At 36.8% G+C, this 24880-nt stretch overlaps 2 protein-coding genes across 5 annotated transcripts in view; one reads left to right on the top strand and one right to left on the bottom strand.

The window, feature by feature from the left end:
• Positions 1-615, bottom strand: part of PDE1A (phosphodiesterase 1A) — a 228392-nt gene extending 227777 nt beyond the window's left edge. For 2 of the 3 annotated variants that reach the window (XM_065670183.1, XM_065670185.1), the window contains exon 1: positions 316-613. The gene's annotated coding sequence lies outside the window, so the exon portion shown is untranslated. Of the gene's footprint in view, positions 1-315 lie in introns of all 3 variants that reach the window. The other variant, XM_065670188.1, reaches the window with a different exon arrangement.
• Positions 18-24199, top strand: DNAJC10 (DnaJ heat shock protein family (Hsp40) member C10). 2 transcript variants are annotated; one of them, XM_065670182.1, is made up of 23 exons: positions 20-515; positions 802-1163; positions 2784-2949; positions 4617-4667; positions 6024-6106; positions 6299-6430; positions 7238-7331; positions 7550-7627; positions 8906-8949; positions 9324-9461; positions 10832-10921; positions 11680-11793; positions 12501-12615; positions 14507-14634; positions 14899-15015; positions 16231-16332; positions 17366-17521; positions 18602-18735; positions 20261-20314; positions 20678-20825; positions 21269-21388; positions 22462-22578; positions 23097-24199. In XM_065670182.1, the coding sequence occupies exons 2-23, from the start codon at positions 963-965 to the stop codon at positions 23106-23108; spliced, it is 2394 nt and encodes a 797-aa protein (XP_065526254.1). In that variant the 5' UTR covers positions 20-515; positions 802-962; the 3' UTR covers positions 23109-24199. The 2 variants fall into 2 exon arrangements, with proteins under 2 accessions (XP_065526253.1, XP_065526254.1); XM_065670181.1 differs by lacking the exon at positions 23097-24199 and having other exon boundaries at positions 18-515; positions 22462-22638.
• Positions 24200-24880: the final 681 nt, after the last annotated feature.

Here is a 24880-nt window from a genome sequence, read left to right as displayed (position 1 = left end):
CTCCGGCCCAGAGCCGGATCCCGCCGCGGGCCGCCCTTCCGCCCGGCGCCGGGGTGAAGGCGCCGCCGTCCCATGTTGCTCTGCGCCGGGCCCGCTTTCCTCAGCCGGCTCCCGCTGCTCTTATCCGCTGGCTGGTGTCGTTGCTCGCCCTGCAGCCCGGTAAAGGCCGCGCCGCTTCCCCGCAGCTCGCCCAGTGTCGAGGCTGTGCCGACAGGGAGGGGACCGCACGGCAACGCCGCCCCGGCGGCTGTCCGTCGCCGTACACCCCTTCTCCCGCCGCAGCCCGAACGCCCCCCGGCCTCGCAGGGCTCTTACCTCCGGCCTCGCCGTGGTGAGCGGTACCCGGCCGCGCATTTCCAGCCGGGTCCAGGGCGGGCGGCCCCTGCGCTCTGCCCGGCTTCAACCGCCGGAGGTGTCCGCCGCCGCCTCCTTGAGGAGCAGCCCTCCGCCCCGGGAGGCTGCTGGCGCAGAGCTACCGGGTCCTGTCGGAGAAATGTCCCCCCGCGGCACTAAAAGTAAGTTCGAAGGGAAAGCGAGCCGTTCTAGACGCGCTTTTACTAACGTAGTGTGCCAGCATTCAGTGTCATTCAGTAAAGCTGTGCGTGATTACCTCATTCACAGTATACCTAAAAAAGAGGTGATCTGTCACTCGTGTGGTCTTTGGAAAGCAGGAAATGAAGTATCAACAAACAATGTTCATGTGTAGGCAGCACAGGCTGGCAGTAACGCTCTTTACTAAGATACATTTTTTGAATAAGTAGGTAAGTGTACTTAATTGTTTTTTCTACCTTCTTCTTATAGATTGTAACTTTTGTAAGGCTTACGACATGAAGTAGGGCAACCAGCATTTTGAAGAGCTCTGTCATAAGTACAGCCGTATCTCTGAAAGTCGGCGTGTTTGCTGAAGAATCTTCCCAAAGCTTGCTCAAATCAGAACCCGGAAACTTCCTAAAACCTTCGTGATGGAGTCCTTGGTATCCAAAGGAGACTGTGTTAGATGTGCCAAAAAATCTTTATTGCTACTTTTAGTATGTGTAATAGTTCTTGTGTGCACTGATCAGGACTACTATAGTTTACTTGGAGTGTCCAAAGAAGCAAGTAGTAGAGAAATAAGACAAGCATTTAAAAAACTGGCACTGAAGTTGCACCCTGATAAAAATCAGGTAAGTTACATCTTTAACAGGTTAAAGCTGCTGGGTTAATGGGTCTTAATGTTTAAACAAAAAGTTATTTCAATTAATCTAAAATGTCTCTCTGTGCCTGTGAAGTAGTGTAACCACCTGATAACATGTTCAGATTTCCTGCAGAGATTTACCAAACAGGACTGGTCATACATGATTGTGTTGAATTTGGGCCATATAAAGTTGCTATAGTAAAAAAAAAAAAAAGTCAAGATAATTTAATTCTCAATTCTGTTTTGCAAATTGAGTAAAACTGACTTCTGTACCATATTACCTTGTTGGTAAACTGATGAGTTTGTCTGTTTCTGTTGAGCTTAGGTTAACTTACTATTTCCCTAGCATGAAGTATCATCTAAACAGCAAATACCACCAGCCTGTACTGAGACATCAATCTTCAAGTATTGGATAGGACACAGTAGAAATTCTGGGACTCCCAAGGCATGACGAGGGAGGGTAATAAGGAGCTCTAGAATAACTAGAGAGAGAAGACTGGGAATGACTGTCTGTGCAAAGAAATCACTTCAAACATTTTCCCTCTAGATTTCCTGAAATAATCAGGAACTCACAGGAAACGTGAGGGTTTGGATCCTCATATGTGCAACCACACCTGCATAGAGCCCAAGAAGACAGTGATGTTCCTTATGAGCTCAGGGCCTGCCTGCAGAGTACATTGAAGCCCCTGAGGTGCTAATGTTTTACAATGGGAAAGCTCAAAGAGAAAGCCAAATCTCAACAAAGCTAGAAATTCCAACTTGTAGCTACTGACTGCAAATTTTGTTTTACCTATGTTAATACCTTCAAAATAATAAATGTTGGGTCAGGTTCTGTATTTCCCAAGTATGCAAATACTACTAAAGGTTTTTTAATGGGTTATTTTCAACAATAAAGATGATCTATAGAAGATGAAGTCATTACACAAATTCCATAATGCTAATTAATTTCCTGTGTATCTAGGTAAAGAAGTAATGATTCTTTAAGAAAAAATGTCTTTTGAATAAAATGTGTAAGCAGAAGTTAAAAGGGTGGGAGAGTGCTGCAGATACTACTTACCACCGTTATATTGCACCAGCTGAGAACCCCAACTGGCATTCAAAATACGTGTGCAGATTTTTCACTGTTCTAATTCTGAGGTACCTAGAATGAGAATGTTTTTTAAATAAAAAGGGGGCTTTTGTCTATACCAGAAGATTAGCAGGGATGAGTTTATAGCAGAGATTTTCAAACTGGACAAGTGGGGATTTTAGGGAAGTAGAAAAGATTATAGAGTAAATGGTAAGTTGTCATTCTTGAGGGGGTTTCTTATATTTCCATTGAAGAGAGAGAGCTGAAAGAAGAGGCATCACTGTAGAATGTTATAGCCTCCTACCCATTCCCTTTGTATTTCAGTTGGTACTTTAGTCAGGATGATGAGATGAGAAGACACATGGCTTCAGGAAAGGAAAACTTTACAGTAGTTTGTTTGGAGATCACCATGTAAAGTCTGCTTCCATCACAGCTGGCATCTTTAGTAGGGATATAAAAATATTTCCAGATTACTTTCTCAGCATTATGTGTACAAGATGGTTTATTAATTGCTTACTAATTATACTTTGCCTTGCATAGAACGATCCAAATGCACATGAAAATTTCTTGAAAATAAATAGAGCATATGAAGTACTTAAAGATGAAGATCTACGGAAGAAGTATGATAAATACGGAGAGAAGGGTCTTGAAGATCAGCAGCAAGGAGGTCGTTATGAAAGCTGGCACTATTATCGCTATGATTTTGGTAAGTTACAATGTATCTTTGTGATTTGCTTGAAGTCACAAGTAAATACAGTACTTACATCAGAAATGCATAAAAAGATCTGATACAGATCTGTCCTCTTCAGATTTCTGCCTTCTCTGTTTTCCTGTAGCTGTCATTTTCTGTTGACCCAGTCTTTTATTTACCCTGTTAATGTTTACTGATAAATGTAATAATCTATTTACCTAGCCTTTTGTTGCTGCTGGTTACCTTTCAGTTGGCATCTAATTTCTTGGGTTTTGTCTTGGTTTGTTTTTTTTTTTTGTTGTTGTTGTTTTTTTTAATGCAAAAAACTTTTTTCTTTTTTTTTTTTTTTAGTTATACAGTTAAAGTTGAGTAGAGAGGTAGTAGAAAATGAAAAAATAACAACAGAATCATACCTGAAATGATCTCTGAGACAAGTTCATGTTTGTCTCAACTAATTTTAGGTAGTTGTAGGGAAAGGTTGGGATGAGCCACTGTCAAGGCTGCTGTAACAGGAGTGAGCTAAAATAGGAAGCTGAGGACCATGGTTTGATATGAAAGAAAAAGCTGAAATAAACCTCCACCATGGAAAAACTTTATTTTCTGGTGTAGTTTGATTTAATATGGCCCAATCTCTACAACATTAATGTCTGCAAATTGAAATTGAATAAGCCAGATGTGCAACTATCACAGAAAAATATGGAAATTATCCTAAATTTTCTTCAGATAAACATCTGCCTGCAGTTGCTCTGCTTGATTGAGAAACAATATCCTTTAATGTCTATTAACCAGTTTGGAGAGTATCTGTATCTAATTTTCATACTGTGTGTGTATATATGTGTGAAAATACAGATATTTTGTATCTGTGGATGAGTGTATGTATTATATTACATGATATGTAAATGGATAGTAATACAAGAAGTACCTTGTCACCTGTAGAAATTAATTTCTCTCATTATCTATTTGCATTTAATCCTTGTATACCTCAGGTGAAATGGCATCTCACTCACCATGTTAGGTACTGTAAAAGATCTGTAGCCATAGTAGCCTAATATAATGCTGTCTAATAGTATTTTTGGTACCTCTGCACTGTCTTTCTTGTATACTTGAAGTAGTAAACTGGTTTGTAACGGTTTTAGGTAGGATTGGTTAGCTTTTTAGAAAAGCTGTCTTCCTTACCTTTATTTTGTCCACTTTATTCCACTGCATTCACACGTTCTGTTAGTGGAAAAGCTTGTGGCTGAAATGCCTTTGTGATCCAAACAGCTTAGATAACCAGAGGCTGAGAGAAGTGAAAGCTTCCAGACATTATATATGGCTTTTTCACTTACAGTTGAAGCTTCTTGCATTTTGATCTGACAACTGGTTGATGTTCTTTCTAATACTCTTGCTGTAAGAGCGGTAGTTCCAAGTTCTCTGCTCACATGGTGATTTGTCAACTAAACACCAAAATAACTGTTCTGTTCTGACGGTAGCCTTTGTAGCATGATGGTGTGGGAGTTAGCAAGAGATTAAACTAAGTTTGCATATTACTAAACAAATATAGCTTTGTCGTAAAAACTATCTTTGCCAGCTTACTATTTCAGTTTAAGTGTACTGTCTTCTGTCTTGTGAATAAGGTGATAGTTTGTGTCTTCATTTTAAAGATGGCAAAAATAAAAAGCAATTGCTCATTTTCTTAATAGGTATTTATGATGATGATCCAGAAATTATAACACTGGATAGAGGAGAATTTGGTAAGTTTGAAATAAATAGCTATCTATTTGACAATGTGGCAACCCAAAGTAAAAATTTTTACATTCTGAGCTATATCTCTATAGACTTCTATTACATACCTATAAAAAAATCATTGTTAGATAAGAAAACAACAAAAAAACCCAAACCCTTAATGCTTCCTGGTAAATAGTAGTTAGCAAATATATAAGTATTGATATACAGTTTAAGTATGAAAAGTATTTTGTGAGACTTGCAAGAGGAATTTGAATTAAAATTTTGTTTCTCCTAATTCATCATTACTATTTTTTGGTCTCTTGTCTAAAAGTGCACTTTGCAGAACTTTTTTATTATTTTTCTTCTGTGAAATCCACTCATTTTTGTCTTGCATGACAGGTTCAAGTCTAGAAGGTGATACCAAATACTAAAACCACAGCTAAATAGAACAAAGTCTGGAAAGATAACGCTTTCAATGAGGATATCATCCAGTTGTTCTTGGGTTTTTTTTTTTTTATAGCTAAAATGCTTACAACTAAAAGAGACTATAGAGGAAAAAAAACTGATTTTGTTGTAGTTTGAATTTTTTTGTCTGCATTTTGAGTGCTGGACCTCCATGCTGAGCCAGTTTTGGAAAGTGTTTTAATAGCAGAACCTCATGATGCTCCTTATGACAACATGGTCTTGCTTTGGTTAATTAATTTGCATAATCTACGCACTCCTTAGCTGTCTTGTTTGTGAGGGGATTTTAATATAGGTAAATATAAGTTGGGAAATTCACTATAAAAATTACGTCCAAAAATAGAGAGATTGAAAGCAGTGTAATTCAAGCTGATAACCTCTGCATGTGTATATTTCCTTGCTGTTGTTTTCCGTTACAAGCAACGTTTCCCTTGACTTTTCTAATAATTAAATTAACCTGTATTTTCAAATTGCGTTTTGACCTACTAGGGATTCTACATAAAAAGTTTGCCTGGTGGAACCCAGAAAATACTTAGTGATATATGGAAATTGAAAGTCCTAGTGGGCAAAATATCTATTAGAACTTGTATTTTGTTTTTAAGGTAGCAAGACTCACAGTATCACACATTTCAGCTACATTAATTTCTAGAGAGTACATTTATTCTTAATTAATTAACATGTTGAAAGTCAGGGTGCTACTATCCTCTGAAATACAATTTTTGTGCACTTGCTTACAACAGTAGGGATGTGCAAGTAAGGTGCAATGTTTATCCCGTCAGAGTTACTGCTGCTAACTGTGTCTGATATATAAATACTTAATTCAGCTTTTGGGGAAAACAGTGTAGTAAAAATGTACATTCTAGATATAACTACATTGTAGATATGCATTACTTACATACAGTTTTCTGCTCTCCATCTAGATGCTGCTGTTAACTCGGGAGAATTGTGGTTTGTGAATTTTTATTCTCCTCGATGCTCCCACTGCCACGACTTAGCACCTACGGTATGTATAACAGGCAAATTAACTCTGAAAATTCATTGGTTTTAACAGCATAAAAACTTCCAGAAGTGGATTTTACACTGAAGCTGAAACCAAATTAAGCAATTCAGAATGCCAGGAATAGGAATAAAACATGCTGATGTTTCATTATATCTTTATAAGAAAATATCCTTTCCCCCCCCCCTTTTTTTCTAGTGGAGGGAGTTTGCTAAGGAGATGGATGGAGTAATACGCATTGGAGCTGTCAACTGTGGAGATAATAGAATGCTTTGCCGAATTAAAGGGATTAATAGTTATCCCAGTCTGTATGTTTTCAAAACTGGAACGGTGAGTGATAAAACTTCAGCATTTTTTAGAACGATAGAAATCTGCAAGGGTAGTTCTTTAATTGTTGTTCAATCATAGTTCTTTATATAAAGATCTTCCTTTTAATACATTGCTTCCTTTTAATAGTTTTTCTCTTCCTTTACCTCAGTTAAATTAATTTAGAAAGTTTACTTCAAAAATAGGTATCTTATTTACACAGTGGGTTTTTTCTAATCATTTTACCATGCAGTATATCCCTCCCAATTTAGGAAGATACTGTCAGCATTTATGCTGTAGCAAAGCAAGAAGTCTACTTGAACAATTTTTCTTACAGTATTGTAATGGACTTTTCAAATACAAAGAATAGTCTGTGGCTTTGAGTCTAAAGATTATGATGTTGTACCTAAAGAAACTTGGAAATTTCTTCCACAAGATTTTCTCCATGCCAGCTGCATTATGGTTGTCACGCTTTATAGTTGCTTGTTAAGTAGTGGTGCCAGGGCTGATGTACAAATTGCACTTGAGTAGTTAGGTGCATTTTGACAATGGTAAGATTTGAGAGGCTGAATGCAGAGATTGTGCATGCACGAAATGGACTGATACAAGCATTTTTTTATTTAAATAGAAATAATCATTGGGAGTTGGTATTTCTAAGACTGAATTATCCTTGTGTGGCTGGATTTGGAAAGAAAATTCCAAACATTCCAGTAAAGAAGGGAGAGTACAGTTAGAGCCAAGGCTGAGGGGTGTAGGAGTGTCCTGCAGTTACGTAAGTACTGTTATTCAAAAAGTAGGCTTGGTTAATTTTATTTTCTTTTTCTTCTGTAGCAACCAGTGAAATATTATGGAGACAGGTCAAAAGAGAGCTTAAAGAACTTTGCCATGCAATATGTTACAAGCACAGTCACTGAGTTATGGGCAGGTAATGTTCACGTTTTGTTTGGGGTGGTGGTCTTAAAATTGCTTGTAGAATATACAGTACGGCAGAAACTATGTATACAGCAATTCAGTTGTATTATGTCGTTTCTTGCTTATTTTTGAGGCTAAAAATATTTTACTGTAACTTGCTAATATAAATCTGTCTTGCTTCACAATCACGTTTAACTAGTCACAAACTGATGCGAATTGTTTTGCCCTTAGGAAACTTTGTTAATGCCATTGAAACTTCATTTGCTTCTGGTGTTGGTTGGCTGATCACCTTCTGTGCTGAACGTGGGGGTAGGTATATTAAATACCTTTCAAATAAGGCAAACAGGAAAAAAAGTACTTATGTTTATAGTGGCGTAATCCCTTTTGCTTCTAATAAGAAGTTACAAAGCGTCTTAAGTGATCACAGTATTTGGACTGTAGGTCACTTAAGCTCCATTTTAGAGGCAGCTTGACTAAAGGGATATTAAGAGCAAGATTATGCTATTGTGCATCTGTAATGTCATGTGAGTTATTAACGCATCACGCTAGTGTAAACACTCAAAGGGAGTGGCAGAAAAGGCCTCTAACACTTCCCAGCTGAAGCTCAAATGACAGATACTGCATAGCTGCAAGCCAGCTTGTCACAACAACTGGGTGGAAGAAAGGATGGATCTCCACTTTAAGCCTCTAATAAACAAAAATAAGCTGACTATTTTCTCTTAGGTTTGGACATAGTAACTGGCACTTAGCACTGATGTTATGACAGTTTAGATCTGAGTTATTTTTTGTAGGTGTTTGTTACTGATGTTCTTGGGATCAGTAGCGGATGCAGTATATGAGAAAGCTGCCTTGGTTGGCTGGTATTGCTAAGTAAATGCACTACACCTTTGACAAATAAAGATTTCTAGGTCTTATGAAGAGACCTTTGTTCTGTGAACTGAATAACCAGAGCTGCAGTCTTGATTTTTACATTTGTAAATAGCACAATTTCAAGTTGCAGTTCTTTTGTTAGTAAGTTTTCAGCTTTGGTCCAATTAAAGTGAGGTTGATGCAACTAGTTTCAGAAAAACTTCTGCATCAAAATGTAACAATTAGAAGTCTGGATTGGACTTTTTCATAGAGCATATGATGACATAATTAGACACAATTAGAGCATATGATGTATTTATTGTAGTGAGGTATTATTTGAATCACAGGAAATTGAGATTTCCATTGAAACTTCATTCCAGGACAGTATGTAGATAAGTTTTGGTTGCTTTTTTATAAACGGAAAGAAGAAGAAATTTTAAAGGTCAGTCTTAGTATAGCAAAAAAAAAAATTAAAATCTTTAAAATGAGAATTTTATGTTGATGAAACAAGATAGTGTTATTCATGTTTGTTTAACTTTGAGTAGACAACCACTGAGTGCTGATTACTAGGTGTTAGAACTTCAAGTTGCTGAAATGCTGGATGAATAGGCAGGGAGCATGCCTTTTGAAATGGTCACCTTTGTAGGCAGGAAAAGGGTAATTCTAAAGAAGAGTACATTTAGTGCATTAATAATGTGAAGTTTCATGTTTATAAATAAATCCATTTTTATTTTGCAGATTGCTTGAGTTACCAAACACGCCTTAAGCTAGCTGGCATGTTGGTAAGCAGCGTTTCATTTTCGAAAACATTACTGTTATATTTAAAGCAAAATAACAGAAGTGAAAGCATTAAGTTGTAGCTGAAACATCAAGTGAAAGCTGAAAGTTGTAGCTTTGTTTCCCTGAGTTCAGCAGAACAAAGATTTCGCCCATTAACTTTCAGAAGAGTGACTTAGTAGCTGTTGGAATAACATTAAAATTTTAAAGAATTTTATAAAATATGAATTATTATTAACTAATGGATTATAATGCAGTTTTCTTCCTTTTTCTAAATGTATAATTGCTTGTATGGGGATTTTTCAAAAGCATTTCTGAACTTTAAATGAAAAAGTACTCTTCGTTTTGTGTTTGGTTTTGTTTTGTTTTTTCCTTACAGGAAGGTCTTGTTAATGTAGGCTGGATGGACTGTGGCACCCAGGGTGAGCTTTGTGATAATTTAGATATCTCATCTAGTACTACAGCATACTTTCCACCGGGAGCCACCATAAATAACAAAGAGAAAGGAGGTGTTTTGGTATGAGTTGTTTCTCAACCATTCTGTATTTAGATAAAATAAGGTGATGGCAATGACAAAGGCATGTATAAATAATTTCCACATTGATTATATACAACAGAAAAGATGCCTTTTTATCTTCTAAGCTTGTACTCTGTGGTATGTGTTTATATTTCTCTTTGGTTCTAAAACTGTTACCCCTGGAGGTGGTCCCCAGTTTGTTGCTATGCTGGGAGAGTGAACAGGATTATGCTGCAGTAGCAGCAGCCTGTAGCTCTCCTTATCCAGCTCCTCAGAAGTCTCCCTGGGCAGCTGTGGGAATCCAGGGGTGGGATGTTGCTCTGTGACAGGCCCAAGAGCTAGTTCTAAAGCTGCTACCCAGCTATCCTGGGCAAGCTTGTCATTCTCTTTTCTCAAGTAACAGGACAAGAGAAAGTGGCCTCAAGTTGTGCCACGGGAGGTTTAGACTGGATGTCGAGAAAAGCTTCTTTACCAGAAGGGTTGTCAAGCATTGGAACAGGCTGCCCAGGGAAGTGGTGAAATCACCATCCCTGGAGGAATTTAAAAGACATGTAGACATGGCACTTAGGGACATGGTTCAGTGCTGGACTTGGCAGTTAAGGGTTGGTCTCTATGCTCTTAAAGGTCTTTTCCAACCTGAATAATTCTATCATTCTATGATTTGCCATGTGCCCCCAATTTTTATTCCAGAAGGAATATCACAGGTTTGAGGAATGTTACTCAGTTGAACTGAGTACTGACATGTGTGATAAAAGCACTCCTACGACGTCTGTCGCAACAGTTTATGCTGTTAGACTCTATTCGAATATTGCAACCTCCTCCTACATTTGTATGGTAGTTTTAACTTCCTTAATTGATGGAGACATGTCAGAGTTTGAAGAATGGCTTGTTCCTTTATTGTCACTACTGTTATCTATATTTTTAAAAGGAGGAAATTAAATTAAACCCGCCTGCTTTCAACTCTGTACCTTGCCACCTCTGAGTTACTGATTCATATTGCTTCTGAAATGTTAAAGATTACAGAAACTTCAGTACCTGTAGGAAGGCCGTAAGACTAGATTGGAAATCTGGTAAACTTGATTGTCAAATCTGGCCTGAAATTTGGATTCGAGACTTTTAGCCCCCATTTGGCAAAATACGGTATTGTAAGTTTAATATTGTAGGAAAACAGGCTAAAAAGCAGTATTCCAGGAGTGATGTTTGTGAAATTATGTATATGAAAAAGGTGATCAAATAACATGCTGTACCCTTCAGTTGATGGAAAGAAACAAATCAGGATAATTTCCCTGACACTTTTGAGTACTAATCATCAACAATCAAGTTGATATTTGTAATTCCTTATAATAAACACAGTTACCTTTCCTTCCTAGTTTCTTAACTCCTTGGATGCCAGAGAAATATATCAGGAAGTAATGAAGCATTTGCCAGACTTTGAAATGATCCCTGCAGCATCATTAGAGGTAAATTTTTAAAAGTATGTTAAGATTTCTTTAAATAATTGTTGTTTGGAGGTTTTATTGTTATTTTTTTTTTGCATTTTTCAAATCCACTTGACAAAAACCAGTATTTATTTGAGAGTGACTTTTTTTTCCTCAGTATCCAAAATTATTTAACATTGGTTGTCTACGTTTACTTCTATTGTTTAGCAGAACAACAAAAGTAAGGGGGGGGGGGGTGTATTTAATAGGGAAATAGAAAAACACAGAAATTGCCACTGTAACTCACTCTGCAGCTGTAACTTTCTGGTTATTTTTACGTCAACTACATTGTAGAGAATATTGCTTTAAATGTTATTTTGTCAGTAATGTAAGAAAGAACAAAATACTTGTTAGTCCGTGATAAGTCCTGTATGAACTGAAATTAGAAGTCACAAAAGTTACTTGTTTCTTGGAGCTAAAAAGAAGAGGAAACCTCTCTTCACACTTGTAGCACTTAGCAGCTTGATCTACAATGCACATGGAAACAAAAGGTATAGAGGGTAGCATGGTTCAGAATTTTTCCTCTTTCTTGCTTATAATGTAAAATGAAGTTTAGTGGAAGGACTACATGAAATGATGTGTTGAGTGAAGGAGGTCACTTGGACATCAGATGAATAATTAGGCCTTTGCCTTTATAAAACATAGAGGGAATTTACAGGTTGGTATAAGTTGGGTTTTGTTGGGGTGTTTTTATCTGTGTGTTTATTGTGTTTTGAGGGGGTTTCTTTCTTCGTTTAAAGGACCGTCTGGCTCATCACAGATGGCTGCTTTTCTTCCAGTTTGGAGAGAATGATAAATCAAATACACAGGAATTTAAGAAACTTAAATTTTTACTTAAAGATGAACACATTCAGGTAAGACTTCTCACTCACCTAGCGCTGAATACTTACATTCAGAGAACAATTGCCACTACCACTACCAATTGAACAACTACCACTTGCCACTTCTGGTACTGAGATACACATCATAGATCTATAGGAAAGCTTTTAATTTAAAGCAAGCAATGAAGCTTCCCATATGGTTTGAATAATTTAAAACTAGTTAGGAAAGATTATCTTTTAAATCTGCTCTCTCATGGTGCTGTAGATCCCACTCAGTTAACAATTAAAAGTTAACACTTCAGCATCAAATTGATGTATGTGAAACTGTATTTTAACCACTCAGAAAACCCTATAATTATCTTGAAAATTCAAGACATATGGATTGTGTTAATTCTATAAAGTATGTATTTTCAAAAAAATTTGTTGCATTGACTAGAAGAATTTTAATGTCACATTTATTTTAGCTGTCTTTTTGCTTCCTTGCTGCTTTATCTGGAGGAGAGAAAAGGAGAATTTCTTAAGGTTTTATTCTCCATTTTGGCTTTTAATTTAAAAAAGCAACTGAATGTAGCTGTGCTGATAGTTTTCCTCAAACATCATAGTTTGTCTTAAGACCAAAAAGGTCACTACTTTTCCATATTTTTACTTTTTTTTTTTCCCCAACTCCTACTGCCTTTCAAAATATGTTAAGTCATATAGATTAGGACGCCTTAATTAAAATAGCAGTTTCTGTTAAATAGGTTGGCAAGTTTGACTGTCTTTCCTCACCAACCATCTGCAACAAACTATATGTCCATCAGCCTTGTTTAGCAGTCTTCAAGGGAAAAGGAACTGGAGATTATGAAATTCACCATGGTAAGGGAAACTTTGGCAAGTTTAAAACATTACATAAGCACTCTGAGATGATGCTGTCTTTGGCAAACTTTCTTTTCCAAAGAACAGTTTTGTAGTTTTCATATTTGCTATTTTTCCTCTGACCTTACTGTAGCTTTGCACAAACTTCCCATTTCCTTTGGGGGTGTTTTATTTTGCGTTTGTCTTTTCTTTTTTTCCTGGATAAGCAGTCATCAGATGCCAAGAGATGTATTTTGTCTTTACATTGAAATAGACAGGGTAGTAATTTACATACTTACCTACAAATGAAATCTCTGAAGCTGACAGGACAGCTTCTGCTTTGGCTGGGATAAGCAAAGAATGCTGTAAGGCACACCCTTCATAGAGGCTGAACATGCTAGTTATACAGTGCTTACAACTTGAGAAACTTGGGTTAGACTTCATGTGTCACTGCACTAAAACTATATTCCATGCTTTGTTGTCTTTCATCCAAGAAAACCTACACTGAGACTTTTACCACTTCATTTCCAATGTAGCAGTTTCCTTCCAGGAAAGGTTGGAACTATGTTACTGTGTACTGCTGAAAGGATTCAAAAATCTTAGTTAAAGAGTTGGGGTTGGAACTAGATGATCTTAAGGTCCTTTCCAACCCTAACTATTCTATTCTATGATTCTGTAAGAATGAAGCCTGAAGCAAAACTGTAGGTTGCAGCAATAGGCATAGCTTTGTCCAGAATGTGGCATGATGCAATTATGTAAGATGAAGTTCTAACTTTTCAGCCTCTGAACTATTGGCAACAGCTTGCTAGAATGGAGTCAGAGCCTCGGTACCATAATAAAGAGAGGAGACAGGCTTTTGACCACTTAGAAAAGATCAGTTGCGTCTAAAGGAGAAAGATAATCCCATACATCTAATGATAGAAGGGAAAAGCTTTATACTCTGCAATTTTCAATTTTCACTCCAGCAGGGAAGCCAAGAAAGGGTCATATACATAGAGCATTTTTAGATATTTTTATAATGGTGAAACAAAACAAAATATTTACAAATAGGGTATGAGAAATGCATCAAACTGCAGTACATAGGTTCTTTTCTGAATTATTTGTTTTACTGTTTACAAAATTGATAGCACCTAGAATGCTTACCAATAGCAATCTTACTTCAGTATTTATAACGGTGTGATACTCGGAGGAATCAGTTTTTTTTATATGCTATGTTGAAAGGCTTCAGTAGTTTAAAATCTAACAACAGTAATAAATCCTAGTAAGTCATTGTGCAGTGACCTGAGATTTAGTTACCCTGAGATCCTTTGTCTCAAGACGGAAACTCTCATTTCAGTTGACAAATACGTACATGAAGGGTATGAAAAGACTTAATCTTTGCCCACTGGAGCTGTGTCACCAAGACCTTCATTTACACAGAGATAGGGTGACTTGCCACTATCTTTTATTTTGCTTCAAGTCTTTAATGTGTCAATATCTTTGCCAAGGCAAGTGTATCTAGAATAGTAACTTTTTAATTCCAACAAATGCTAGGAAAATGGTAAAACAGCCAATAGTCCAGTCACAAAAAAAAAAGTCAGTTAATAAAAACGTGTTGTGTTTTTTTTTTTAATGGATTGGATAAATTTTTTTGATAAAACATTTATTTGACTAATATTGGGTAAATATCCAGGTTAATATTTAGCCAAATAACAAATTTCACCTAGAGTTTTCTTACCTATGTAGGCTTGGACAGTTTAACATTGTCTTCCTGAGAAAAATCAAGTCACTACCTATTTAATTTATTTTGGCAGTCCATATTTAAAGATCAGTCAAGGGAACTGAAGGGTTCCTGTCACTATCACTGAGGGGTTTTTTAATGAGATCTATCATGCGGAAAAATGAAGTTTCCTTTCTACATTGTTCTTTGAAGGAAAGAAGATCTTGTATGACATCGTGGCATTTGCCAAGGAAAGTGTCAACTCTCATGTTATCACTCTGGGACCTCAGAACTTTCCTGACAAAGAGAAGGAACCCTGGCTTGTGGATTTCTTTGCACCGGTAAGTATTTCATATCTACTTCTTTCCCTTCTAGCACCTGTTGTATAACTATGTAACACAACATCAGCAGTATCTTGAAAGTGTCCTTCCGCATCATGAAGACTGTATTGTAATTTCTCATGCCTTGCCAGCACTAGTTCTTAGACTGTGGAGTTTCTATTTAGTGGAGTCTGTTGTCAAAGCAGGGTATTATTCATCTCAAACATTCTCCTGAGAGTCAGCTGCAGGGAAATGAACTGCACTTACTTACATTTTGTTTTCCAGTGGTGTCCTCCTTGTCGGGCTTTGTTACCAGAGCTGAGAAAAGCATCCAAACATCTTTATGGTCAGCTTAAATTCGGAACACTGGACTGTACTGTCCATGAAGGGCTTTGCAACATGGTAAGCTCCAGAAAATAAGAAAATACAATCCTTTTAAAGAGTATTATTTTATTCTAGTTGGAGGTAGGGGTGGACAACGCTTGCTTATTTAATGTTACTTTCTTAAAAGGTAGTAAGCAAAACAGGACACCTGTATCCTTTTTGAGTTTCAAAGGAACAAACTATGTAACCATTGCATATAAAAGTTAATGCAAAATACTAGTCAGTTTTGCTCTGATTTCATAGTGTTATTGGAAGACTCTGGAAGTGTCAAAATCTAGTAATTCCTAAAGCAGGAAAAATAAAACCTAAAGCAGGCCCAGAAAGTCTTTTAATATATCTATAAATACATGCATGCATTCTTTTTGTTATTCACATACGAGGAGTAAAAACAGTAAAACACTTAAAAATGCAAGTTTTTAATTGAAATAATGCATTTTGACAGTATCTGCAAAACAACTTTAATTCACTTCACCCTAAGTGACTTGGCTTTTGGTTTTGTAGTGCCTTAAGTAGTCCAGGATCAATTTCAAATTAAAGTTTATATTTACCAGTTGACACTTATTTAAAGATACAGTAGTGGAATGAAATCATTATTATTTTTTTTTTTAAATCTTGACCAATTTACCGTGTTTAAATTTGCTTAACTTTTGCTTCAGTTAATTTATTGTGGTAGGAATTATTGACGCTTACCCTGAAGTCCAGAAAATACTGCATTGTGACAGTTTTCCTGCAACTTTTTATGTTAAAATGTTTGTACTTATCTTTAACATGTGAATCTCTTGAAATACATAAAAACAAGCAAAAAAGGACAAGCTTTTTAAAGTCTTATGTGTGTTTACACTCTGAAGAATTCAAATCATGGAAGCATCTGTGTTTGATAGTAAACAGTACAGTTATTCATACAGTACAAGTGTTTCCACGTAAGGACTGGGAACAGCTTTAAAGTTAAGGCTAAGTATACCCATGGATTAATTCCTGTATTTGTGCAGAATGGCAAAAGGGCTTCTGACTGCTTTTTAAATTGAGAACAAACTATGCCATCTCTGAATACACGTGGCATCTTCTCTGTAATGATCTGTAATGGTTTCAAATTCCCATCTGCACATAAGTCTGAGCAGTTACACTGTACAAACTGCAACAGATCAGTAAGTGTGTGAGCCACAAATGCCAATGGCAGTTAAAGTACAAGAAACCTAATAATTCCTTACAATTTCTTATTGTCTGTTTTGTTAGCATAACATTCGAGCTTATCCAACAACAGTTGTGTTCAATCAGTCTGATGTTCATGAATACGAAGGACATCACTCTGCTGAGCAGATCTTGGAGTTTATAGAGGTATGTAAATTGTAATCCTTGTTGCAGTCATGCTCACCCACAAACATGTTCTTTATTTTGAGGATTCTAAGATTTTGTGGGGGTTTATTATTAATTAGACTAATAAGATAAAGAGTGAAAAAAAAAAAAAACTTGGACAAGAAGAGTGATCCAGCAACTGTCAGTCACAGACTTAACACCTAATTTTCCTTCTCTGACAAGTAGTTTCTTTGAGATCATAGGAAATAATTTAAAATCCCTTCCAATCTGCAAAGTAATAGTAATGATTTCTTTCTCACAGAGAGGATAAATGAATTAAAAGTATGGAATGCTGTGATATGAAGCTGAAAACATCTCACGTGCACAGCTTGAAATAAGAGGAGGTTCACATTTTTGTGAATTAGCTTGCTGCCCTCCATGCTTCTCGGCTTTTTCTTGAACTTTCTTAACTCGCAGAACTGCAAATCATTGCTACTCATCATTGTTGCTGCCAGAGTTCTGGCAGCCATCTTTTCCTCCAGCATTCAGGTTCTCTCACTGCTAGATCCAGAGGCTGTTTTCCACTCTTTCAAGAGGCTGTTAATTCTCTCTAGGTAGCCCAGAAAAAGCAGGTTTAAGAGCACCCATGCAGGACCAGGTAGAGATCAATCTTTTTCAGATACTATTCAGAGGCCCCTAGTGTGCCATTCTGTATCCCAGCCTAACTAGCATGGCTGAGTCTCATAATGCCTGTGCTTGCCAGGTAAGCTGAATTTCTTCCCTTTTGCCTCTCTTGATGGAAGAGAGACAGAAACCCTCCCTTTTGCAGCCTGACTGTATAGTTTTGGATAGCTTTTCTCAGCAAATCTGGGCATATGAATGTTAGGTTGAAGGGATGACTTTTGATGCCTCCATGCCTTTCAGTGGTGTGGAGTCTTCCCAACCATACCAGCAAGCATAGCTCTCGAAAAGAGGGACATTCTCAGAATTTTGTACTTTGTTTGTATGTGATGGCGCTAGATATGGCGTAACTTACTGTTGCAAAGTGTATGTCTACAAGCTGTCTTTACTTCAGGATCTTAGGAATCCATCGGTGGTGTCCCTAACGCCAGAGACATTTGTTGAATTAGTTCAGAGAAGAAAACGAGAGGAAATCTGGATGGTTGACTTCTATGCTCCGTGGTGTGGACCTTGTCAGGCTTTAATGCCAGAATGGAAAAAAATGGCCAGGGTAAATGACATTCAAGCATTTTTCTGCTTTTGTGTCCTTTTCTGTGGAATTATTGAGGCAGTACAACTGCTGTCTTAGGGGTTTGTCAGAGTCCAGTGACTAATATTGTGGACAAAACAGGGAATTCCTAACTGACAGTTTTATATTATTTCAAATACAAAATGTTTGTTCATTTGTTTGTTTGTCTTAAGGTTCAGTACAGTGTATATACTGTACTCCAGGTTTTGTTGTTGATACAGGTGTGTTTTCCAAGATCTAAGAAACTAAATTTAGAGTAACTAAATTTTCTTGATGCTTAGTGCTTTACATAAAGAGCTCTGCATCTGTTTAAAACAAAGTAGGAAAAAAAGATTTATCTATAAATTAGGTAAGAATTGGTTTGCAAGATCATTACAGTGTTCTCTCATTTGCAAAAGTAATTACTTTATGGACAACCATCTGGGTTTTCCTGGATGTGTTTCCAGGAATATGAACTTGAAACTCTGGGGGGTGGGGGAATAGAGCTTTGGAAACAAGTCCATGACTTTCAGGCATTTTGAGCTCCCCTAGGCTAGGAGTTCTAGCTAGGATTCTCTATTCTGGTCAAATGTCTGTGAAGTATTAGTAGCTAGCTCTATAGTACATGTTTAGCAATCATAAGCTTCACTGCCTATGGCAGGTGGTTTGTACCTTTGCAACAAACACAGTGTGTTTAAGACACAGGCCAGCTGTGCAACTGGTAGCACATCTGTACTGCACCAGGTTCTGTCATAATTCTTGAGCCTGTGATGTGAAACATGGTAATATAGTAGTCCTTATTCTAAATAATGACACTCATGTACCTTCAAGGCAAGGTATGTCATGAGCCATGTGCATGCAGCTTATACTAAAATAGGTATGTGCATGATGGGAACGCACCTGGATTGCTGGCTCTAATTAGCTACCAGTGACTCATTTATAGGAAAGAAGAAAACCTTGTGATAATCTTGGCTTCTTTTGTTGGGTTTTTTTCCCCAGCTGAGTGATTGAGGCTTTAATTCTGAAGTATTATAGTAGTATTGATTAGCACATTTGATTTTAAATTTTCTTCTTTTTTTTCAGATGTTAAATGGATTAATCAGTGTAGGCAGCGTGGATTGCCAAAAATACTATTCTTTCTGTCACCAAGAAAGTGTTAGAGGGTATCCTGAAATAAGACTCTTTCCTCAAAAATCAAACACAGCTCATCAATATTAGTAAGTAGCCTATTTTGATTTGGCAAATGTTAGGTGATAAGAAACAATATGGATATACATCATCTGCTGTATAGAAAAGATTCATCACAGCTGTTGTAATATGCTGTTATGATATTTACTGTCCTAGATGTTGTTCACTTTGTTACTTGAAACCAGTGTCATTTTATTTTGCCATTTCATTTCAGTAATTTGAACTGAGACTGCCTCAGGAATCTTAATTTCTATTTCTTGTTCTTTAGCAATTGCCACTTTTCTAACTTTATTGCCTGTTAAATTAGATGATACAAAAATATTAGGCCTAATTGCTTGCAGCCTTATCTTTAGAGAACAGAGGGATGTAGCCATCTGATCATCCTTCCTGCTAACAGTCTGTTAGCACCATTGCAAAAATTGTCCACTGTATATCTAGTCATCCCATTCATTATATCAGCAGTGTGGAAACATTAATCATTAACATGGCAAAACAAAAATTCAGTGGGTAGCAAAATCTGGCTAAGCCAAACAGCCTGTCTCCTCCATTCCACAGTGCTGTTTGAAGATCCAGGGATTTCAGGAAGCACGTACATATTTTACGATAGATAACATCTGAAATAGCAGATGTGTTGCTTCATTATTTTTCAAATTGGAAAGTTCTATTAATGCTGGCAGATAATGAATTGTAATGCCTCTTCATCGTAGTGCATAATAGCAGACTTCAGTAGCTTTCATCATGGAGCTGCTTGCTTTTATTTGGTTCTAGACAAAGTTTCTCTTAAAAGCAGAAATCTCTTTCTTATTGAAATCAACAAAGCTGGTGAATGTGACCATTAAGTGCCATATTCCTAATCATCCCGAGCTATTTCCTGTGAGAATATGGAAATTTGTCTCTCAAATCACCAAAACCTATCAGGTCAGATTTTGACCAGGTTAGGTTAACTCTACTGCAGACTACTTTGTTATGAAGTTGTAAATTAGTGGATATGAATCCAGAATTAATCTTTTTTTCCAACCTGTCACTGGAATTCTGAAACTAAGCAATGCCCTGGAATTCCAAATAGTAAAATCCTTGTGCAAGCAATCAGTTTGCCTGGCTTTTCTGCTATCAAATAATTGTTTTATTGTAATGCTTGAAAATCAAATAGAAAATGTACTAAGATATTTCAATTTTATTCTCATGTTTCTTAAAGTTTGCAATTGTATCTGGACTTGTTACCAAAGATTCTTAATTAAAAATAGCTCTAGCTCTCAAAGCTTACATGCTCCAAACCAAGTTTTACTCTCCTGACAGAATTTTCTTCTCTTAATCTTCTAGTCCTTAATTCTGCATCTTTGAATTGTAATAACTTTTATTTACTCAGATTTAAAAGCAATGTAGAAATATATTCTCAACCGTATGCATTTAAATTCATTATTTCATTATCTCCACTCTAGAGAGATGTTTGAGTTTATTGTTGTGTTTGGGTTTTTTAGGGGTTGGTTTGTTTTCCCAACGTAATTCAAATCACTGTGCAACTGGAATTTCATTTGCTTTTCAATCATTTTACAGTAGCTACAATGGATGGCACAGAGACTCATATTCACTGAGAGGCTGGGCATTGGGGTAAGTTGCTGCATTAAACTTTGTTCACAAACCACTTACATAATTTGCTTGCTAGGAGAAATGAATATTTAAATGGTGTGTGAATCAAGAATTAGAAACACTTAGGTACATGTATTATTAAGATTTCCATATCCTTTAACTCAAGAAATGGCATACTCCCTACTGCCCACTCATTTCCTGAAGACCATGTTATTATCTTGCCTACCACTTTTAGAAAGTGACTCCCTTGCAGTACAAAGCGTAACATAGGGATTTGCAGACTACTACTATTCTTAATTTCAGAATTTTTTCTTGTACTTAACTGGAACTTGGATATGCTCAAAGGTTTGAATGGTTTAGGACTGTTGTTCTTCATTTCCACAGATACTTACCACAAGTGTCTGTAGACCTGACTCCTCAGAGTTTCACAGAAAAAGTTCTGAATGGAAAAGATCACTGGGTCATAGACTTTTATGCTCCTTGGTGTGGACCATGCCAAAATTTTGCTCCTGAATTTGAGATCCTTGCAAGGGTAGGTTTTTAACTGTATTAGCAGATTTTTATAACGGGTAAAATGCAGTTCATCAGCACCTTTTTCTTACCGATCATCCAAAAATTGCGTATCCCTAATGAACCCCCTTCTAATTTAAAGTTCACACTTCTACCTCCCACTTGCCTGCGGGAGTTCTCTCTTGCAGAGACATACACACAGGCCCTCTTTTGAGACAGATCCCAACTTATGATTGGGTGGGCTTTGGAACTGTCACGTGCTTTGCCCCAAATTGAAGTACAAGTGTTCCACTGAGCATGTTGTGACTTCTAATACAAGGTTAACAGCCTGAGAAGCAAACAAGCAACTACGCTGAGATATTTAGCTGCATTCCTGGCTTATTCAAGTTATTTGCTTACAGTCACCCACTGAAACTTGAAGCTTGACTCTAATAAACATTTTTTTTTTTTTTTTTTTTTTTTTAGGCTGTAAAAGGAAAAGTAAAAGCTGGAAAAGTTGACTGTCAGGCATATGGTCAGACCTGTCAAACTGCTGATATCAGAGCCTACCCTACTGTCAAGTTTTATCCCTACCAGGGAACAAAGGTAAAGTGAAGTGTCTCCTTTATGTATGCTGGTGAGTGAGTACTTTGAGTAGATATATTTCATTTCACATTTGATTTAAGAGGCTATTTCCGTAACATATTAAAGTACATTAATGACTCTCCAGAATATCTAAATAATAATCAATATTGGTAACACTTAGAATAGTAGGACAGTGATACAGTAATAATGCGTTATTGAAAATAAGGAACTGTAAGTTAACAGAACAGTAACTAAAACGTGGGCTTAAATAGAACCAGGGTTTAATTTTGCAGGGGTCTCTTGTAACAAAATGTTTTTCAACTTTTACCAATTCTACCACCTGCTACCCAAAAGCAGGCAAAGCCTCTCTTGAAATGTGGACAACTTCATTTTGGCTAAGAAGAAATATTCTTTCAATGTAGTCACAACATTTAATTATAGTTTTGACTTAAATAATGCATTTTAAGATAGAAAAGAATATTAAAATTGAGTTGTGTTCTGGCTCAAAAACCTTATCAAACCACTTCAGTATCAGTGATAACATGGTCTAGTGTGAGGCACAAGGACAAGGGCTAATGGGTTAAAACTGAAACAGGGGAAGTTCAGGTTAGATATAAGGAGGAAATTCTTTACGGTGAGGGTGGTGAGGCACTGGAATGGGTTGCCCAGAGAAGTGATACATGCTCCACCCCCGGCAGTGTTCAAGGGCAGGGTGGACAGGGCCTTGAATGGCGTGGTCTAGCGTGAGGTGTCCCTGCCCGTGGCAGGGGGTTGGAGCTGACAATTACAGACTTGGTAATGGCTGTTTACATTAAATATTTAGCTGACTAAATTTGAGAAAACTCATAAGCCTTTCAGGTTTCTTTAAGGCTCAAGACAAAATTTCTATAGTTTTGGACCTGTTCTTACTATAAAGACAATTCACATTGTTTAAACGGAGATAAAAATATAACTATGCATCATAAATCAACCTACCAGAGCCATTGGCTTCCTCCCTATGTTGCTCTTGAATTCTATCTGAATGTAAGCAGAATTTCTATTCAGTGTAGAGCATGAATAATGTGTTTCAGAATTATTTCTTTTCCTTTTTTAAGAAAAGTGTTCTTGGGGAATACATAGACAGCAGGGATGCAAAAGGTATCGCTGACCTCTTGAATGAAAAATTAGAAGCAATTCAAGATAAAGGAAAAAGAAAAAAGTCTAGAAATAAGGTAAGAATACTGATTATGGGGCCTTTTGCAAAACACTCATTGTGACGAATAGCCATTTAAAGTTATGTGTTTGCTCTTTGTCCGGGAAGTATTAAATTCCATATCTTCAAATAGTACCAGGTATATCTTGCTTTTAGTCTTGTTCTGGTTACTGTTACCTGTTTTAAACTTAGTTTTCCATGTCCACATACGTAGCAGCGAATACTGCAGTTGCAGCATCAGTTATGGCAGATTTATCAGAATTTATAGATGTCTGTGGGACGGCTGCATTACCAGTATATGGTTGAGCTGCACTGTATCTTGACTGTAATATTTAGATTTCATAAGCAGACACTAAACTACAGAGGCTGATTAGTGTAAGAGTGGGATTGACATTTTAACTCAGAAGGTAGTAAATACACAGCTGTTAAGAAGTATCCTGAATTCTATTTAAGAAACACGGAGAAATATAAAATCGTAGAGAAAAAAATCTTGATTTTTATTTGTACTTTCAGATTAACTTGTTTTCTTGTCACTAGGATGAACTCTAAGTGGTACTGGAGGTAGATATGATTCAAAATATGCTGAAGCTGTGAATATAGAAGACACCATGAGGAAAATGGAAGGCTGATTACGTTCATGACAGGACTAAAGAGATGAAAGCTAGTTTGAGTTCATGGATGTACGTAACTATGACTTCTGTTAAACTGTGGGGAGATGAAAGCATTTTGATTTTGGTGAAGGCATTCAGTGTTTCTGCAAATGAATTCTGTGTGTCCCTCTTCTGATGTACCAACTACCTTCTTCCTTGTCAAACATTAGGGTTGACCAGAAATGTGGACTTTTGCCTACCCATTTACCAGTTCCCTTTTTTTTTTTTTGTCTCTTTCCAAACACTTCTTGAATGTGGCACTCAGCCTGTGGCTGAATATGCACTCAAACCACTCTGCAATGCAGAAACACAATGGGGGGTTGTCTATTTGAAAGACAAACAGTTTTACCTGGTGATTATTCCGCTTTGGGGTTGCGTTGTTGTCTAATCAATTGTTAAGAAATCAAAAACTGGTAGCAGGATTGGTTTTGCGCTCTTGAGTGGATTACTGTGTTGTGGCAGTGGATGAATGGAACCTTGAAGAGCATCGTTAGTTTGATTTATGATGTGAGTTTTTCTTTGTTTGCTTGTTTTTTTCAATAAGGAAAAAAATTACAAAGGACTCCAAACTCTTTCATTGACTTTCAAATGTTAAAGTTATGTCATAAAAGTATCTGCTTAAGTTATTAGGTGATAACTTTATTACTGTCTTTTTACATATGAATGTATTCTGTGGACATGTTTAACGTCTTCTGGTATTACCACTCTTTTCTGGAGACACGTTGGGTTTGTTGTTCTGTTGGGGTTTTTTTATATAAATTTAGGCAAGCAGCATAGCAAGTGCCTTTTTTTTAATTTAATAATGAACACTGTACATTGCAATATCTCCTCCTCCATGCTAATAGAATTCCCACTCTTCAGTGTAATACTTTCCATAGCTTCATAATAGACAAGAAAAAATACTGAAGGACAACACAATGCCTACTGCATTTACGAGTTCAAGATTGAAATGTTTCATGTTTTCAATAAAATAATGCTGAGAACTTGTCAGATGGACTTTACTCCCTGCGCTCCCTGGGTTTAGATTTGGCATGATGACACTGTAGTGTATTTTACATTTGTAAATAGGTTGTCTGCAAATAATTTATCAAGAAAGCAGCAAGAAGTAAAAGGCAGATATTCAAATACTTCTTCCCTTATATTCAGGGTTGCCTCTATTGCTTTGCAGTTTTGCAGTGTATCAGTCTGAAAGAGAATCTGTTGCATCTAGTTTTAAATAAATTAGACTTTTCCCCTCCCCCACCCTCCCCAAATCAAACATCAATCTCAATCACAGTCCAAAAAGTCAATTTTGGTACTTTATGACTGTCATACAAATTATTTTGGTCAGGTTTTGCTTTTATGTTTAATTGTAACTTCAGTTCCCACATCCTTCCTGGAGAATGAAGTCCTAGTTACATGCTCTAGGATCCTACTGTTAATCTAATAAAACACAGTATGGGCATTTGAACGGTTTCTTTTTTATTCCTGTTAACAGGAACAAATGAGCAAGATGAAAAATAGACCAAAAAACCCAAACTGCTTCAGAGGAGGCTCCTTTCTTAAGGTGATGATAACTGGCTTTAGTATGTCTCTGTTAGAAAAGTACATCAAAAAGCTGAAGTACAAATGTTTCTACCACCATTTCATGGGTTTCTTTGCCAGCTGCCCTTTCTGTCATCTTTCACTTAA

This window comes from Lathamus discolor, chromosome 3 (assembly GCF_037157495.1).
Source record: "Lathamus discolor isolate bLatDis1 chromosome 3, bLatDis1.hap1, whole genome shotgun sequence".
NCBI classification, from domain to species: domain Eukaryota; kingdom Metazoa; phylum Chordata; class Aves; order Psittaciformes; family Psittacidae; genus Lathamus; species Lathamus discolor.
The sequence above is the reverse complement of the archived record's forward strand: the minus strand, read 5'-3'. Positions and strand labels throughout refer to the sequence as shown.

What these genes read in the sequence shown, in the direction of transcription:
- DNAJC10 (XM_065670181.1), top strand. Translation starts at nt 963, where the DNA reads ATGGAGTCCTTGGTATCCAAAGGAGACTGTGTTAGATGTGCCAAAAAA. An exon ending in GCCACGACTTAGCACCTACG is followed by an intron (nt 6,107 to 6,298) that starts GTATGTATAACA and finishes CTTTTTTTCTAG; the next exon opens with TGGAGGGAGTTTGCTAAGGA. An exon ending in AGATTATGAAATTCACCATG is followed by an intron (nt 12,616 to 14,506) that starts GTAAGGGAAACT and finishes TGTTCTTTGAAG; the next exon opens with GAAAGAAGATCTTGTATGAC.